This window comes from Hyalella azteca, unplaced genomic scaffold (genome assembly GCF_000764305.2).
Source record: "Hyalella azteca isolate HAZT.00-mixed unplaced genomic scaffold, Hazt_2.0.2 contig6160, whole genome shotgun sequence".
NCBI lineage: Eukaryota > Metazoa > Arthropoda > Malacostraca > Amphipoda > Hyalellidae > Hyalella > Hyalella azteca.
In genome coordinates, this window is record NW_025936328.1 from 574,810 (window position 1) to 595,043 (window position 20,234).

Below are 20,234 nucleotides of genomic sequence, written 5' to 3' on the forward strand. Positions count from 1 at the left end.
TGGCAGAAGGATCGTATAAGTGACTGGGTTGATTCTTGCACTGTAGAATCAACACAGACATTTGGAGCCTGGCTGAAGGATCATATAAGTGACAGGGTTGATTCTTGCACTGTAGAATCAACACAGACATTTGGAGCCTGTCAGAAGGATCGTATAAGTGACTGGGTTGATTCTTGCACTGTAGAATAAACACAGACATTTGGAGCCTGGCAGAAGGATCGTATAAGTGACTGGGTTGATTCTTGCTCTGTAGAATCAACACAGACATTTGGAGCCATGGCAGAAGGATCGTATAAGTGACTGGGTCGATTCTTGCACTGTAGAATCAACACAGACATTTGGAGCCTGGCTGAAGGATTATATAAATGACTGGGTTGATTCTTGCACTGTAGAATCAACACAGACATTTGGAGCCTGGCTGAAGGATTATATAAGTGACTGGGTCGATTCTTGCACTGTAGAATCAACACAGACATTTGGAGCCTGGCTGAAGGATTATATAAGTGACTGGGTTGATTCTTGCACTGTAGAATCAACACAGACATTTTGAGCCTGGCTGAAGGATCGTATAAAGCTTCGCAGCGAGGGCGGCTCACGAGGCTAATTCGGTCACGTGACCCATAACGTCTCTCTCGATGCGCACAGCTCTGCTCGTTTATGTGTTACTTGTACATTTGAACCTTCCGTGTTAATTTACTAACCATTTAATTTATTCTAATGTGAACTGCGTCAAATATTACTCACGCTTGATACTTGAATGTTAGAATTGTGTGCAACAACTTATAAACTGCATACGTCTCGCTTCTTCCAGCTTCTGGTGTCGACATCTTAACACAGTTGAAACAGTAGGATATGGTTCCTCCTTCAATATGACTGTCGAAGCTTTTTTTTGCAGATCAAAGTTATGGCCGATCAGCAAAACCACTGAGAGTGTATAAGTAATTCAATCATTGAGACTATACTGTATAATTTTAACGTGTTTTTTTTTCGAGTAGGAACAAATGTATCATTTCAGAATGCCTCAACAATTGTACCGATGCGTGACGCAAGGAACTTGATTGCCAACTGTGGATTACTTAGCAACCGTGAATCTCACAAATCGTGAAAATATGCATGTCAATAAATATATACGATACAAAAGGTTGAGATGAAACAGAGCTCTAAGTACGATTATGTCGAATAATTTACAAATTCTGCCGCATTTTCCAGTTCCTGGTCATAGAATCAATGATTCAGACATCAGTGAGGCAGTCGAAAAGATTCGTTTAGTGATCCAAGCGAAGAAGTCAAGCCACTATACAACTAACGCCGTGGTTTACCTAACACGACAGACAAGCAGCCGCCCAGTCAAGCAGCATTGTGGGCAACGAAGTCGATTATTGCGGGTTATGTCATAACGCGGAAGATCCGCCCACTCGATGATTTGGCCGTCGAATTTCCCTAAACAATCTTACCCTAATAGGAGCAAGGGACAGCACCCTAATAGGAGCAAGGGAATATCCCCTGCCATTCCCACGGTTGAGCGGAGCTGGAGCTCATCATTTCTTTATTTGGCGTGTAATTCGGAGGCAGGAGCACCAGCGCTATTTCTTGGCTCACTTTCAGCTAACGGCCTCTCGCTTGATAGGCGTGAAATTTCCGACCATTTGACAACTCAGAATAAAAGATACATTGGCTATATATATGGGGCTTGGTTTTGTCGGAATCGCTTTCTGTGCAGTGGAACACTATGGATGATGTGTGCGTTAAGCGGCATTTTATAAAAAATCGTATAATCGAGAGTATTGACCAGTAATAATTAATATATCATTTAATTATATTGGCACTTTTAACTCAAACTTTTGACGTAAGATTAAATGCGTGCAGGTCCAATTTCCCTACCTCGAATACTAATAATTCATCATCTTATTTGATAACAAATGTATATAAGGCAAATCAAGTTCCGCAATATCGGCAATCTCAGATGCAATATCATGCATCAGAGCAGTGCGGGCTAGAAATGACTGGGTTGATTCTTGCACTGTAGAATCAACACAGACATTTGGAGCCTGGCAGAAGGATCGTATAAGTGACTGGGTTGATTCTTGCACTGTAGAATCAACACAGACATTTGGAGCCTGGCTGAAGGATCATATAAGTGACAGGGTTGATTCTTGCACTGTAGAATCAACACAGACATTTTCTCTTATACACATCTCATCAAACCACTGTTTACAAAATACTTACAAATAATCACAATTGCCCAGAAACTAGAGCAATGCTAAGCGGTTATAATTAACTCATCAGTTACCTGATAACTCCTCACAATCCATAAGTGGGACAAGATATCCAAATTCATCGTCACTATTCAAATAATGGGAAGCATTTCTAAAAAAATATAACTCAGTACTCACTGCAGTGAGTGACAGAGCGCATTTTCTCGTTAACGAAAACGTGAAGTCACGGACGGACAGACGGACATGACGAGCACAATTAATAGCGCCTTTCTTTCCACAAATGAGAAAATGCGCTAAAAACGGCAAAATTGTGCGTATATATCTGATCTCTGAAACGATCTTGCCCCTGCAATGCCAAAGCTTTAAACGGCATCGTGTAAAACTGCGCGCCAGCATATCACATTTAGCGGTTGCAGGCCGTCATTTTAGGAGGCCCGAGCCTTCTAGCAATAAGTTCATTAATAATCTTCAAGGGTCCTGAATTAAGTTGTTAGAGAATGAATTAAGTTAGGGTGGCGCGTCTCTGCCACAAACTTGTCCTGAAAATAATTCGATTAGGGACCCTAGTTTAGATCTTAAGAGCTAAGTGCAGAACATCTTTTGTTGTAAAACTTTAACTCCATCTGAGCTGCAGATCACGTCACGAGTGAATTAAATAAAAGACACTCGTAAAAGCAGTCGAGCTTCCTTCTAANGTGAAGAGCGCAATAATGAAGCACGTGAAGAGCGCAATCTGTCTCTTATACACATCTAGATGTGTATAAGAGACAGATCAAGACCTGATTGACTGGGCGTGGCATGCCTCCACGACAAACAAGCAGCCGTGGCATGCCTCCACGGCAGGCAAGCAGCCGTGGCATGCCTCCACGACAAACAAGCAGCCGTGGCATGCCTCCACAGCAGGCAAGCAGCCGTGGCATGCCTCCACGACAAACAAGCAGCCGTGGCATGCCTCCACGACAAACAAGCAGCCTTGGCATGCCTCCACGGCAGGCAAGCAGCCGTGTCATGCCTCCACGACAGGCAAGCAGCCGTGCCATGCCTCCACGGCAGGCAAGCAGCCGTGGCATGCCTCCACGACAGGCAAGCAGCCGTGGCATGCCTCCACGACAGGCAAGCAGCCGTGGCATGCCTCCACGACAGGCAAGCAGCCGTGGCATGCCTTCACGACAGGCAAGGACAATGCAGTCCTCCGCGATTGGCAAACATGCAAGGTCCCATCCACACGTACGATCGACAAACAAGATCACACGCAGGCACGACACGTGCAGACAAGGTTCCAGACAGGCCCTACAGACAAAGTCCCAGACAGGCCCTACAGACAAGGTCACGCACAGGCCCTACAGACAATTAAGGTCCCACACACGCACGACACACAAGGTCCCAGACAGGCACGACACACAAGGTCCCACACAGGCCCTACAGACAAGGTCCCACACAGGCACGACACACAAATGGTCCCACACAGGCCCTACAGACAAAGTCCTACACAGGAACGACACACAATTGGTCCCACACAGACACGACCGACTAAGTCCCACACACGCACGGCAGACAAGACACCGTGTCTCGCACTTGCGCGACGCTCACAAGACACTACGACGCCGCTGCCGCTGCGGGCCTGCAAATGAAGACGAATTCGTGCATATCGGGCGAGGTGTCGCGCGGTATTCTCTTCGGCCGTCACATCGCTGTCTCGTGCGCCGCATCCTCACCATTACGCTAAACGACTCGAGGGGACGCCGCCAGTGAGTCAGGGAGTGGCACGAACTTGGGGACTCTCAGGGAGAGAGATGTTGGATACGAGGAGTGCATGAGAAGCACAGAACGATACGTCCAAATCGCGGGTTCAAAAGGAGATTAATCATAAATAGCGAGACAATCGACGAATCTTGCGTCAAAAACAAACTTGTACTCTAAAAAAGACGGATAGCGAAGTTTGGGTAAGAAGAGTGAGATTCGGGGTAAATAATGTCGTGGATTAAGAGAATAATAAATGGCGAACTGAGGGCAAGGGAAGGCACGAATTTACAGAAAAACCGGTCACGGACGGATTCAGAGTATATATACCAGTTAGGTAGTTTAGTGGTCACATGTTTACTAGCGCTTCAGCTAATTAGCTATCCAGCGACGAAAGTCAAGATAAACATCACCTAAGAGGTGGAAAATCTCAGTTATCGAATGTTTCTCAAATGAAAACAGAGTAATACCAGTCGCGGATTCAGCGTAAGACCAGTAGCGGATTTAAGATGAAACCAGTCACGGATTCAGGGCAAGACCGGTCGCGGTTTCAGAGTAAGACCAGTCTCAGACTCAGGATTAGACTCGTCACGGATTCACAGTAAGGAGAGTCTGACTCGAAGTAAAACCATGCAGTATAGCAAACTCAAGAGACGAATAAGAGATTCAGAACGGGTTAACAATACGTGAAGTGTCCGGTGTATCAGAAACACAGATCAAATCAGTCGTGCCTGCGTTCCAAAATTATGTACAGCTCTCGGGTGGAAGAAAAAAATAAGCTCCTTTGTAATCTTATCAAGAAAATACATCAGCGCTGTCTCTGCTTATGAAGTCAAGAACCAACTGTATAGTGCCGTATTCTCGACAATCGGGCGGCAATACGCAGTCAATCACATCTAATATACACATGTGATAAAAATGTCTCAAGCTAAATTAGAACATTTACACATCTAATAAAGCGGCAGATCAATAAATTGGCGAATGGTTGATAAGAGCGAACGAATTAAAGAACGAATTTGTTCGTGGAGCGAATCAATATTGGAGCATAATGTGCAATATATCCATGCATGGACGCAGATATTGGAAACAAACAGCAAACGCATATTAACGGCACCGGAAATTTAACATACCATATACTATAATAGAATGTTCAGCAATGACGCATGCAAGACATGAATTAAATGATAGAGAATGACATGTGTTCTGATGAGTAGAGAGCACCTCAAGCTAATCACCTGATCGATCTGTTCGACAATTACAGAAGCACAATAGAATCATCCAAATGACAAGGCTGCTCCGTGCAGATCACGTGAGACCATCCACCTCATCACACGCAGATACTATCGCCTTGTAGCTTACCTATACCCATACTTGCGTAGTTTATAATGGTCTTTTACAGAGCAGCATGTAAAATTATGCTCGAAAGCCAATGCTAATTTGCATTAATATAGTATTCAGTAATGAAAGTTTAGTTTAAAGTAAGCAGAGCATGTACAATTATGCTCGAATATCCACGTTAATTTGCATTAATAGCATTCAGTAATGAAATTTCAGTTTAAATGAAAAAGTTAAAGATTTGAAACGTCATGTTGCGTATAAACAACCCATGCAATTAAGCCTGTCTTGAGAATATCGTGCAATCGAGACGTAAGACAAGCAATGAGAGAGAAAAAAACAGGCAATTAGAGAAATTAATTGAAACTTTGCGTGCGGTGAATGGGGCTTGATGAGCCCGTCCACTGATGGACGCCAGGTGGCGCAGTGATGGACTTGTGGACTTATATAGTGCAGGCAGGACGAGACTTGTGCAGGCAGGACGAGACTTCTTTCAAGACATCAGATATTATAAATATGCAATTATGTTATTATTATTATTATCAAAGCAAATAATGAAGCAAGTAAAGAGCGCAATAATGAAGCAAGTAAAGACCGCAAATAATGAAGCGAGTGAAGAGCGTAATAATGAAGCAAGTGAAGAGCGCAAATAATGAAGCGGGTGAAGAGCGTAATATTGAAGCAGGTGAAGAGCGCAATAATGAAGCGGGTGAAGAGCGCAATATTGAAGCGGGTGAAGAGCGCAATAATGAAGCAAGTGAAGAGCGCAATAATGAAGCAAGTGAAGAGCGCAATAATGAAGCACGTGAAGAGCGCAATAATGAAGCAAGTGAAGAGCGCAATAATGAAGCAAGTGAAGAGCGCAATAATGAAGCAAGTGAAGAGCGAGGCAGCTGCGGAGTTCGGCTTATCACAGCTGCAACTCGCTATCTGGCGCAGCCGCTGCTTGAGACCGCCACGAGCGTGGTAGTGCGCCGCGTATATCTGCGTTGCGTATACCTTATAACTCACCTGCGCATATATGCTCTGTGGAGACCTACATGCATTTTTCTAGATATATGCGCTCGGCCTAACGCATATTATATATAGCCTTGCGCTCAGCAGTCCTATACGCACCCATGAAAACACGAGTATATACCCTACATCCACTGAATAATTGCTGGCTGCGCGTTGGCATGCTTCAAAAAAAGCGTAATAGTCTTATTATTCACAATTTTTCAGAAAAAAAACTGTAAACTACACGTATATGTTTCCAGAGCAAATTTCTGGAGAGTAGACCAAAAGAGAAAGCAGGACGGCAGATCGCGGTGCGGTTGCCCGAGTCACAACTGAACTCGACTGCACAATGCAAATTCATTCACATAAAATAATGGTTCATTCACAAACAATTCCAAATGCATATTAATTTGGAAGAAACCCCATAACATAAAAAATATTAAATCAGTTAAATGTTCTCATTCAAAAATCCTTATAACAAAACAGAGAAGGAAACAAAATTTTCTCCATCAAACAGTTCAAACTCGAATCTTGGAGATATTATCAAGTGGACAACGGCTACAAGCAAGTTTTAAGATGCAATTTTCAAGTATCCCTGAACCTTTGTTTATATAATTTAAACGCTTGATCCACATGCACGTCTCCGTGGCGCAGTGGATAGCGCGCTGGACTTCTAATCCAGAGGCCGCGGGTTCGAATCCCGTCGGAGATGATGGTTCTTTTGCGCATGCAGGTAGATTGTCAAGAGGCATGAAAGCGGGCAACCCGGCGGAGTAAAAGAGAGAGAGGTTGGAGGGGACGGTTGTAGCCGAGTGCCAGAGGGCAACCGCTCGCAGAAAGAGAGCTGTCAGTGGAACATGTGGCGCTGTGTAGAAGAGAGCACGAGTCTAGAGGTGGGAAAAGAGTAAGAGATGAATTGCCCTGAGAGGCGGAGCGTTATAATTCAAGGCGGAGAGATCTGAGCTCACGGTGCCTGTCTTAGCCGCCGGGCTAATTATTGAACCTTTCAGTGCCTGTTACAGTAAACGCCACACGATCTAGAATACCTAGAGTATTTTTTTGTCCGTGTAAGTTTAATGCCTGACTTTTCGAGCGTTTGTTATTTTCATATTAATAGCATGCATATTAAGCATATTGATATACAATTGGATGTGCAATTTTAGTAATTGATTTTGAGCAATGGTCCAGGACTGAGAATTGATAGTGGCAAGCAATGATATCAGAGAACGAAAATCCTAAAACATTCGTGAACGCAGGAAACAATCACGCTGATAGAAGATCTAGCATTATATCAATCATCAATCACGCCTTGTGTCATTTCATTACAAAAACAACAATGGAAAAACTTGACGAAAATTTTCACGAAAATATTTCTTACCTGCCACTCTTAGTGACGATCATTTCTGTGCCGAACTCATGGAACTTCTCCCACAAATCCTTCGTCTCAAGAACACAGGAGTGGTCCTCCAACTCGCTACAGTTCCCTTCCACTTCCATTTCCAGCTTTTTCGACTCTCTAGCACTTGTTTTGATCTTCGGACTTCTAATCACTGGTACTGGAAGAAGAGCTTTTGTCAATTTTAACCCATTAGTTGATGGGAAATTTTCTTTCACAGAAGGACTTCTCCATAAGATTTCCTTCGTGCCACCGAACAGGATAGGCGTCTCTGGAAGATCTAAATCCTCGTCGCCGGACTCGAGTGAGTTCTCCTTCACAGTTGACGCTGAGAGGACGCTTACCTTCGAGCCCAAAGATACAGGAAAAACAATAGGCGAAACCATGTCATCGTCGTCGTCAAACTCAGTTTCCAATAATGGCTCAGGGATGGTTTTCGAAGGAGTTCTCAGGTTGAGGTTACCGATACTGCACGCGGGTTGAGGTGAAGTACAAGTTTCTGATTTCCGAAAGTCAATTTTAGAATTTACTAGATTTCCCGGTCGAGAACGCAGACAATTTTCAAGGCTGATAGAAGGAGAGGCCATCGATGGGGAGGCGCCATCATCGTAATCCAAAGCTGGAGAATTTACTCTATTTTTGGAATCCGAAGTCAGGGCGTTGGTTCCGGGAGAAAGTGATCTTGAAAAATTGCCTGTAAAATAATTTTGCATCAACACGTATTAATAAGTTGTTAGAGTGTGAAGAAATTTATTATGTACAGGTATAAATAAATTTCAAAGGCAATTTAGAATGGATGTCAAATAAACACAGATAGAAGATATATATAATCAGTAGCGGACGCGTTTAGCACTAGTGTTTGGGGTACGTATGTACCAAGAATCAATGTCTAAATATCGTACTTAATTAAATATGAATGAAGGATAACATAAATATAGGTAGAAAATACCACAAATTAAGTACGTTCGATGGAGTATATATATATAGGTACCGTATATTGGATGCCATATATAAACCATGGCAATAGTAAGTAAAGCAAATCGCGAAAGAATCATTATATTATAATTGCTTTGATCACTCATCGAAATTTTTTGTCCGGACATCTGTGGCAGCTAGATGATCAGAGGGGATGTGTTAGAAGGCGTGTAGTGACACGTGTCTATATAGCTATGCCCGAGCGGGATGTGTTAGAAGGCGTGTAGTAACACATGTCTAAGCCTGAGAGGGATGTGTTAGAAGGCGTGTAGTAACACGTGTCTAAGCCTGAGAGGGATGTGTTAGAAGGCATGTAGTAACACGTGTCTATAAGCCCGAGAAGGGTGTGTTAGAAGGCGTGTAGTATAACACGTGTCTAAGCCTGAGAGGGATGTGTTATAGAAGGCATGTAGTAACACGTGTCTATAAGCCCGAGAAGGGTGTGTTAGAAGGCGTGTAGTAACACGTGTCTATAAGCCCGAGAAGGGTGTGTTAGAAGGCGTGTAGTAACACGTGCCTAGGCGTGTGGTGACGTGTCTAAGCCTGAACGGGATGTGTTAGAAGGCGTGTAGTATAACACGTGTCTAGGCGTGTAGTAACACGTGTCAAGCCTGAGCGGGATGTGTTAGAAGGCGTGTAGTAACACGTGTCTATAGGCGTGTAGTAACACGCGTCAAGCCTGAGCGGATGTGTTAGAAGGCGTGTAGTATAACACGTGTCTAGGCGTGTAGTAACACGCGTCAAGCCTGAGCGGGATGCGTTAGAAGGCGTGTAGTAACACGTGTCTAGGTGTGTAGTAACACGTATCTAGGCGTGTAGTAACACGTACGCGTCAAGCCTGAGCGGGATGTGTTAGAAGGCGTATAGGAACACGTGTCTAGGTGTGTAGTAACACGTGTCTAGGCGTGTAGTAACACGTGTCTATCAGCGTGTTATAGTAACACGCGTCAGACCTGAGCGAGGAGCACAAGGGACAGTCACCAAATTGGTGGCAAGACACGCAAGCTGTTACGAGGCTCAGGATAACAAATGGCACATCAGGCCACGGCAGGGGGGAGTTGCTGCACTCTACCTACGCAGCGTCCCTAAGTCAGCCGCCAATTTAGACGAATGCAATACAATTCGCTGACTCGACAAGCAGTTAGATCCTTCAACGCCAATCATGCATGCATATTAATAAATACCGGTATTAATTATTTTATACATTCATTGGATGGTGGTTTTTTTATCTAAAATTGAATCCTTGAACTATGAACCGCTGGAAATGCATGTAAAAATCTACGGAACAATGAATGGTACAACTTTTATAATAATAACAACAGGGGCACGGATTCGAAAAACCGCTGGAGATGGAAATAATTATCTGAGAGAATATCTCTATAAATATAAAATCTTTGTCAGAGTCTAGCCAAAATAGGAACCAGTAAATTTATTAAGAGAACTAGAAAAATTTACATATCAAACTTGATGTGACTTCAAAATATATATCTACTCTAAAATGGAAATTGCGATCGTCTAGTAAACCCGATCAGAACATCTAAAACAAAACCAACAGCTCAGTCACTTATATAATATCCGTCCACAGTTTAAATTATATTGAGGACGGAATTATCAATCAATCATACAAGTTCTACAACATCAATTCAACTGCATATGAAATCAATTGCATTTGAATTCAACTGCATATGAATTCAATTAACTGCATATGAATTCAACTGCATATGAATTAAACTGCATAAGAATTGAACTACAATAATTGACCTAAACAAGATGGGCCTCACCTCTTTTACCGCACAAGAGTGTGGCGATTGAAAAATCGGTAGCCGAGTGCTGGCCGCTGAGGTCGTTTTGCTCGGCCGCAGCCGCCCCGCTCATCCTGAGAGAGCGAACACCGATCGATTCTCAGCTGCTAATCAACTGTTTTAATCGCCTCTCGTTGCTTCACTACAAGATTTCTGGCCTATACCATTATATTATTAACAGATTCTCAGCTGCTAATCAACTGTTTTAATCGCCTCGATCTCGTTGCTTTAGTCCAAGATTTCTGGCCTATACTATTATATTATCAACAGATTCTCAGCTGCTAATCAATTGTTTTAATTGCCTCTCGTTGCTGCAGTACAAGATTTCTGGACGACTATTAAATTATTAGCAGATTCTCCGCTGCCAATCAACTGTTTTAATCGCCTCTCGTTGCTTTAGTCCAAAATTTCTGGATTACTATTATATTATTAACAGATTCTCGGCTGCCAATCAACTTATAATCGCCATTCATCGCTTCAGTACAAGATATAGGGAGATTATAATTAATTATTAGCAAAGACAACAAATGTGTTTCATTCTGACGAGTGTAGACATAATACGAGTCAATTAAGGACCATGACAATTGACAAGTAAATAATAGTTGGAATAAAAAAACCGAGTCCACCAACGTCAAAAACGGAATTTAAATTTAGTAAAAAACAGGATGATAGGTGCTACAGGATTTGCGGTGATTCAACGAACTGAATTTGAACACTGAACACTCCGCGGATAGCTCACAAACAAAGAATTGTAAATTATTATTAAATACATCGTAGTTTGAAGTAAACGTTTAAATGAAATGTGTTGAAGAGATGCCGTAGATTTTGTGCTTAAATTTTGCACGACCAACAATTTCCAAAGCCTTTAATTGTATGAACCACCGGGAGATGTCATCGGCAAGAAAATGCGAGCTATAAATTATAGTAACAGTACAAGTCGTCAATAAGTAACATGAATACTGAACACTTAAAACGAGACTGCGCCGTTGGAGAGATAGGAATTATTTTCTCGGAATTACAGAACTTGAACAAAACTTGTAATTTTAATAAATTTGCAAGTTTGCATCGATAATGATTAAAACATAACAAAATACATGAGAATATAACTTGAGAATTATAATCGGAAATCACAAACCTGCAAAATTCTATTAAATAATTAGTGTGGAATGGTTACTAAGAGAGAAATTCGAGTTACTTCACCTTCAAATTGAATATACAGCAACAGCCGTTTTATTAGTCCACATAAAAATTTGTAACTATACTAACTTTACGCGTCCACAGTGCGCGTGCATCTCGCGTATATGTTGCGTAGCGCGGCTACAAGGAATCTCAGCGTAATGAAGTAGCGAGCCGTCAAAAAACCGAGCCTTTTCCACGCAAAATTAGGCACTTGAACGCCTATCTCGACCACATCATCAAAAACACAGCTCCAAAGCACCAGGTAATTCGCTTCAAACCAACAAAAAGCCGCCACAAAATTACTGATGCCTCAATTAGTGAAGCAGACGTCAATTAGGCCAGCATCAAACTTTCCTAGCTGGAAGGCTGCGCTGGATGGAACGCCTGGCACAAAATTTCAGCTCTAGCCCCAGAGACGTTGATGAAGCTATGAGGGGCGCCATGACACTTGGCCAGAGCGCCGCTGCGATGCCAGTCCTCGCAATATACGACAAATTTTATATTGTTCCACACAAAATGCTATAGCTGAACCTTGAGAAAATTTATGCCTTGTGGAAAAGACTTACCAAATTGTGCGTGGCCAAAGAAACGCAAGGTCATAGTGCACCACTACTATACAACAAAGAAAAATCATTTAAAAACGTATTATATACAACCGGCTCAGTATGTCAAGGCAATTAATACAACGCTCTTATTCTGAATAAGTTGAATAAATTGATCAATTAATAGGCCACTTGGCCCTGTGCCCCGAATATAAAAGAAGTCAACATACAAAGAATGAAGCGCTTATCACAACCCCTGCAATGAAGCGGTCGTGTAGATGCCATGCACCGCCACACGCCAGCCAGCGGGGCGCAGAGGCGTGAAAGCCAAAGACTTGGGGTGAGCCTCACAGAGGGGGAAATGGAGTCGGCGGGTCAATAGGTCTTATAGGTCTTACGTTAGTGGCCACGTTCCAGCGAGTTTCGCTAAATTTCGCTGATTTTCGTTAAGTAAGCATGGTGAAGGAGCAGCTTCACGGATTTGCGCCGCACGCCAAGCTACTTCCGTCCCACTTCAAGCATACGACAGGCGAAGTTTCCTTCAAGCGTCCGAGTTTCCTTCACGGATAACTTCTCTCGTACGATTACACGCCTAACACAAACGTCCGTTGACCCTCGGTCAAATTCTCGATAAATCGATCGAATTTTCAACATATCGATACAATTTTCGACATATTGGAAAAATTCTGTAAGATTCCCTCAAATTTTCGGTATTTTGGATTAGCTTTTGAAACATCGGTCCAATTCTTGGCACATAAGACGCTATATTGACACATCGGTGGCTACTATAGGCACATAAGACGTTGTTGACATCTCAATTATTCTTGACATATTAGTTTAATTTGAGGCATTTATTTATTAATATTATTTATTATTTGAGACATTTAATTCGCAGTGGACGTATCAATCGTAGTGTACATATGTCTGTATATAGTTGAGGAATATTAGAGCTACTTCAATTTCGTTTCCATAGGTAATTTAAGTGATAATTAAAATTGCGTCTAGAGCAAATTTCTATTATTCTTGAATTAATAGTATTAAAAATCTGAATAAAATCATTCATTTGTTTGAACAGAAAAGTTGAACTGATGCTCGATCTCACTAAAAAAAATAACAAGGAAACATTTGTCACAACTTTTTATAAAGATTTTATGTTTTTTTGCTATATTTCCAACCGATTTCAGTGAAGCCGATCTATACAAGTATAAATACGTATATATGTGGGTTACCTTCTGACAATTCGTAGTTTAAAAATACAAAAACATCGTTTTCGCTTTTTGTGTAACTCCTGAAACCTGGTTATTGAATTCATGTCACATACGATTTCAATTAATGAAAGCTATAAATAGTTCTAGGCAATTGTTGAATTTTTATACAGGCGGCATGTGAAATTCAAATAATAAGGTAATTTATGTAAAAATTTTTACACATATATAATAACATTACAAATTTGTACTATTTTCCGTGATTTTTCTTCAACACGAAAAATAGATTCAAATACAGGACACGAAGAGCGAGCTGGCGCAATACTCACTTTCGTTTGCAAAGACAAACTTTTATACAGTCAATATCTGGGAAGAACTGCGGTAGCAATTCCGTTTCTTGTTCTCGGTAAGTAAATCTGCTTGTGAAGGCAATATCGAGAAGGTATCGCAAATGCAAGTTATTGCGCGGACAAGCCAGCAAAAGCGTGCAGCGCATGAATATGAAGCGGCGGCACTGTGTCTCACGCTCAAACATTTATTAAAGGAATACATTAAGCTCTGGAAGCTGCCGCGGAAATCAGATATAAATGTTATTGAAAGACAGCTTGGAGAGTCGAGTAACTCCGGTTCCCTCGTGCGGTTAAAACTCGCTTAAACTCACAGCAGCATTCCTTCCCGCCCTTCTCCCCTTATTGCCCCACACCTCCTGCTTTTCCCTCTCTACGTGTGAGTTCTTTCCTCCCCTTTCCCCTTTCCACAGCTCCCCACCACTTCTTCGGGGAGATCCCCCCTCCCTGGCTGGCAAAGCGATAGCGCACCACACCGACGATTGGCCAAAGCTCAGCGGCCAATCGACTCTCTGGATTCCCAAACCGAGTTTGTGGGGAAACACTTTTTTAAGTTTGTTTTATTTGTCGTTTCGAGGTGATTTCGGTTTATTTGAAAGTTTATTTTTTCGTATTTGTTGGAAGATTAAAGGGGTTTTTGAGGGTTTTTAGATATGAGGGGGTCAAAGCCGGGGTAAGATATGAGGAGATCGCTGTAGTCGGGCTGCAAGTGTGAGACTGTGAAATTAGGCGAGTGAGAAAGTGCCGGCCCAAGAGGCAAGCAAATAGGCCTACTTTGCCGCATACGAAGCCTGCTTCTCAACTCTAATAAAAGAAGCTTCTCTGGCTGACCTTAAACAATGCAAGATACTCCACACCGTAGCGCCTGCCGCATTGCTTAAGTGCGCTCACTAAAAGATGCCGACACATGCCGAGACACTTCAGGATTGTGGCAAGGGGATTTCTTACTTACTAACTTATACTTAAATAGCTTGGCTCCTGCAAAAGGATATCACGACGAGGAGCATGATTGGCGTGAAGAAGGAAGAAATAAGTGCAGGAACGGAATATTGACGTTTAGATACTTACAAAATTTCTTGGTAGCGTTTAAATGATTCCACTAAGTGGAAAGCGATAGGTATGAGAAATGGCAATGATTGAAATGTGTTCACGAGATTCAATTTTTCAACAGCTTCAAATTATATTCTGAGCACCTGGATAACATGAGAAGAGTTTCAGGTACACTGAAAATAATATCTGAAAATAATATATATGCATGGCACGAAATTGAACATTGAAGGTAATTGACATTGGTCTATTTGTTCTATGATAGTTAGAATCTATTTTAGTAAGAACTTATTTCACGAGGATTTGTGCAATAAAAGTATACGTATTCATTCTGAATTCTCTTGAGAAAACCAAAACGAGGTTATATACAAAATTTAACCAAAATTATTTATCCCGCGACTTGTATATAGTCCACTTCAACACGCACATGCAATTAATGCCATGATCGCTAGGCAAAACTTTTGTCGATACTTAACAAATTAAGAAATAAAAGCCTATGAACATGTACACTTTCTGCATATTTTGCAAACAGTAAATCAGCACGCAACCAACTATAAAAACACGCAACCTTGGACAATTTTTCACATGAAGAAATTTAGATATAAGAATAAATAAACAACTTATGTTCGAGAGCAAGTTCCTTCTGTGTTCATAATGAACTAAAACCACCACGATACTTGCAAATGTTTATTCGACTTACACATTGAGTCACTGAAGTGCTCAAGGGTCGGGACAGATATTATGAGTTGAAACATCGTAAGCGAGAAGCCATGCAGTGTTTGGGCGGTAAACAGTCTTTGCTCCGTACGAGGTTTTAATGATGTGCTACGGGACATACACGCGGCATGCTGGTGCGTTCCTCTCAGTCTATAGATGGCGTCATTGTTATACAATTAATGTATTGAATGTCTCAAATATAAACAACAGCCATATTTGGCGGATTCTGGCCACATGCAGTTACATTCTCGTCGACTTGTATAAACAAGTGTGATATAATTGTAAATAAGATATCGGACGTACTACACGAGAGAACGAAAGTGTGCATTGTAATTATTTACGTGCAAATATTTGACATACTTCCAATTAATGCAGAGCAGATAATCAATAGTAAATGAATTGCTATTTAATGGCACAGCGTAGTAATATATCAGCATTAAGCGCAGCGGATAAACCAAGCTATAGTCGTATTTAAATAGGTTCAATCCATGTGGTTATCCTCATTTTCTTAGTCATTAATATTACTGTTCTCAAAAATTAGACCATATTTTACAAGTACTATAACTTTATTTTTCTGTTTCCGAAGAAATCCAATTACATTGAATTGTATTCTTGTTCCTCAGAACGATCACCGACTTCAATGAATACCTATAGTAAAAGTTTTGGCTAAGAATTTCGTCAAAGTCCGAAGGCTGGTGGGAAAAACTTTAACTTAAGTCACAGTTTCCCATAAGAATTGTCATGTTAATTCCTCATGATTTTCGACTCGAACATTAGTCTTAATTTTTTCTAATCCTCATTTACGAGAATTAATCCGATCGACGTGATCCTCCTCTCGTTGAATCCGAAGAAACGATAGAAATGCGTAATTTCTGTGCAAATAAATCATTATCAAATTCTGAGTTTTTAGAGGAATAAATTTCAAATAATATGGCTCGGATTATGTTTCTACTTAAGTTTTCAGTTATATTCGTAGAACTTCGACTTTAGATGGGCTCGCTTTTGGAAAATTTCCCAGGCTCAGCTCGCATAAGCGCTAAGTGGAGAAAAAAAAAATGAGTTGACCTAGCTGAACCCTGATGAAAATCTGCAAGAGAAAACCGGGGGCGACGATATATGTTGACGCGTTCTCCCGAGAAGATTGCTCGAGGTTTTTGAGAAAATTCTGCAAGTATTTTTGGATGTGATGATATATTCATGCCGTGGGCTCTTCTGAAAAGTGGATGGCGAAGTCCGCAGATTTTGAGCGTTGCACCGGCCAAGCCAATTTTCTGTGATGAAGCTCTTGATGAAAGTTACTGGAAAAGCTCTCAGCGCCATCAGACGTTTTGCATGAATAACGAAATCTTCGAAAAATACGACGTTGAAAACATACTAGACCTAAAGACATGGAAGACCCATGAAATCATTGAAGGCTGGAGTTGATAAAAAGGAAACTTTTTGGTCCCAATCAATGGAGGCTTAGCTCCAGACACAAATTTAAAAATAAGGAGGAAAAAATACCAGCTTATGATGGTAAACGAAATTTCACGCTTCAAGGAAGATTTGCTAACATAATACCTATTTAATTCATCATAAGGGAGGTGGCAATTATGTACACGATAACTGTTTCGAACTCAATAAATTTATTTGGGAAATAAAATCTGCAAATTTTAGACAATCCTTCGTCTCACCGGCACTGCGTCGCACGTGTCGACTCGCGTTCTTTGAAGGACTGCTGGCAGAAAGCTTTCATTTTAGAATTTCTTCTGAATTTTTTTGGGCCGTTCTACAGAAGCCGTTGTGAAGCCGGTGGGGAAAATGCGCCATGATAGCAAATGGAACGAGGACAGGGTAAGGGAGGCGTGGTGTCTCGAATATTGAACATTGAACTATATAGCATGGTTGAATTCTCAACCTCATAACAACCTAGCTATGATTATACACCTTACTGGAGAGGTGAAAAGACGCAAGTTTGATTGCATTTCATTTTTGGGTTATAGGATTAGGAAATTGGGTTAAATGAGTGAGTTAGGACTAGGTATGACTATAGGCGAGTTTTTAAAATAAGTTTATATAGGACTAGGGAAAGTCGGTTAAATGCAAGGAAAATGCCGTTTAGGATAAACATTTGTTTGAATCATACGGGAATTCTCTGATCTGGAAATTGTATAACGTTGAAATTGAGCGCCTGCACTGAAGAACATTCTTCATAAGTGTATTGAACTGACAGAACAACACTGTTTTGACGTTCTTAAGTGGAATAATTTTTTTACCAATTCATAGTTTACTACTAGCTATAATACCTGGACGATTGAATTTGTTATAGGCTTCGCTAATTCATTTTCATCACCATGAATGCGGGGCAGCAGAATTTCTGGATAAATACAATCATGAAATGTTGCCACACGGAGGGCGTCATGACAAGATCCGCTAACACGAATTAGCTTCGGAATCGTTCCCAGAGTCGAGCAAATCGTGCCTGAGGGACGCGAAGATTAGGGAGCAGATCTGAGGGACTTGAGCGAGGGGAGGTGAGGGAGCGAAAGCGATCGAGGGAGTGATGCCGAGGCTATCATCCCTTCTGTCTCAAGAGGGAACTGCGTCAAGAGGGATTTATCGGACGAAATGAGACAGTGAGAAATTAAGACATGAATTTAATATTTTTCAATTTCTATGAATGTAAGTGAAAAAAGGCGAGCATCTAACTAATGAATGATTTGCAAACTCGTTAGATACTATTCCCGCGGACAAATAAAGCGTAGGAATTTTACAAATACATACTTCATATTTTTTATAAAAATATTTCACGTTCAAGATGATAGTGCCAGATTACTTTACAGATTAATAATTTATTCCAATCACTTAATGCAACATATGACTTGGAGTGAATAAGTGAAATAAAAAAAAAATCGAGTAAAAACAAAGTAAAAAGAGAAGCATACGTAAAAACTTATATTGTTCGCAGATGAAACAAAGCTCTTCAGAAAGAACAGAGACGCTATTGACGCAGGCCACCACAACAGCAGCACGCGTCGTGCTGTTGTTCTGGAGAGCTTCAGAGGCTACGTACGTAATTACCTGCGCCGCTGCACCAGAGACTCGAGTGTCTCCGTATAGCTGAGGGTCTGTGGCCACCGTGTTACTACACGAGCATATACACGTATGAGCACGCACTCCCGCATGAGCGTATGCACTCCCGCATGAGCACACACACTCCCGCATGAGCACACACACTCCCGCATGAGCACACACACTCCCGCATGAGCACACACACTCCCGCATGAGCACACACTCCCGCATGAGCACACACTCCCGCATGAGCACACACTCCCGCATGAGCACGCACACTCCGGCATGAGCACAAACAACCACACAAAGAAACACAAACACACATTTATGCGATCTTTACGCAGTGAAATTCAACACATTTAATCATTGTCTGACTCATTGGAGAAACAAATATGAAAAATGTTTATATATTCCTTTCTCCCGGTTTCAATCGAAGTTACATATAGGTCAACTTCAATAAAATAAGACCATATAAAAGGTAAAAGGTAAAATAATACCACAATTATAAAAGACAAAATAATGTCACTATTATAAGTCATAACAATACCACTATTATAAAAGCCATAGTAATACTACTACCTATTATAAAATACATAATAATACCACTATTTATAAATTATTATAAAAGAGTGGAAGATTTCATTCTAATTTAGCTTAATGCTTGATAAGATACAGCAAATTATTTAGTAACAAATCAATGCCCAAATTTCGCACTATTCTTCAAAAGCTCCGCAACGTAGAAAGTCTAATGACGGCCTATAAACTAGATCGACTTCTCCATCCCGTTTGGTCACAGTGCGACAATCTAAATGGGATCGGCACATAAGCTCTTCACCGGAACACATCGTAATGGTTCCGTTGAAAAACTAATTTCATGTGGTGACGTCATCCAGAACTGCAGCTGCTTCGTTCAGTGGCGTCTGCATGCTTGCACCATTGCGGAAGCCTGCCTTATATAGTTCAGCTTATTATCTACTAACCCACCCAGCCAATGACATTAAAACAACTATGTCGTTCATTCAAGGAATCCACGTCTGATTCAACGAAATCACATTTAATTCAACATTGATTCAACAATACCACGCTTAATTCAACATTGATTCAACGAACGTGCACGCTTAATTAAACGTTCAATTCAGCGTTGATTCCGTGAAACAACGTTATATTCTACGTTAATTCCACGTCAGATGTATATAGTGGCAAACAGTGAATACTGATCTCGCTGGAGCAGTTTCAGTTCCAACACTGCATATAAAATTTGAGTGCCTGTATTAATGTGAGAATAAACATTGTGAGCGCCAGCATTATTTGGAGCGACTACACTTGTGAGCAGTATCATTATATTGGGAGCAGCTACACTGGTGAGCAATATCATTATATTGGGAGCAGCTACACTGGTGAGCAATATCATTATATTGGGAGCAGCTACACTGGTGAGCAATATCATCGTTATTAACACCATTGGTATAAAACAGCATGAGAGCAAGAACATTATTTGGGGCACCAAAACTATGGTGAGCAATAACATTGGTGTAATTACCAGCACTATATGGTCACAGGATTAATAATATTATCGTGAACGCCAACATTTTAGTGAATGCCAACATTATATTAGTCAACGCCAACATTATCGTGGACACCAATATTTTTAGTGAACGTCACCAACACTCATGGGGGAATGAACCA

The 20,234-nt window shown here is 41.2% G+C and overlaps 1 protein-coding gene and 1 non-coding gene across 4 annotated transcripts in view; one reads left to right on the plus strand and one right to left on the minus strand.

The window, feature by feature from the left end:
• LOC108670175 overlaps positions 1 to 20,234 on the minus strand; it is a 65,914-nt gene that overhangs the window by 32,927 nt on the left and 12,753 nt on the right. For 2 of the 3 annotated variants that reach the window (XM_047880767.1, XM_047880768.1), the window contains exons 2-3: positions 10,440 to 10,534; positions 7,666 to 8,377 (exon numbers count right to left, since the gene is read on the minus strand). In XM_047880767.1, the coding sequence (XP_047736723.1) occupies positions 7,666 to 8,377; positions 10,440 to 10,533 (806 nt within the window). In that variant the 5' untranslated portion in view covers position 10,534. The remainder of the gene's footprint in view (positions 1 to 7,665; positions 8,378 to 10,439; positions 10,535 to 20,234) is intronic. The other variant, XM_047880769.1, reaches the window with a different exon arrangement.
• Positions 6,927 to 6,999, plus strand: Trnar-ucu. The gene has a single exon. It is a non-coding gene; the product is annotated as a tRNA-Arg (tRNA).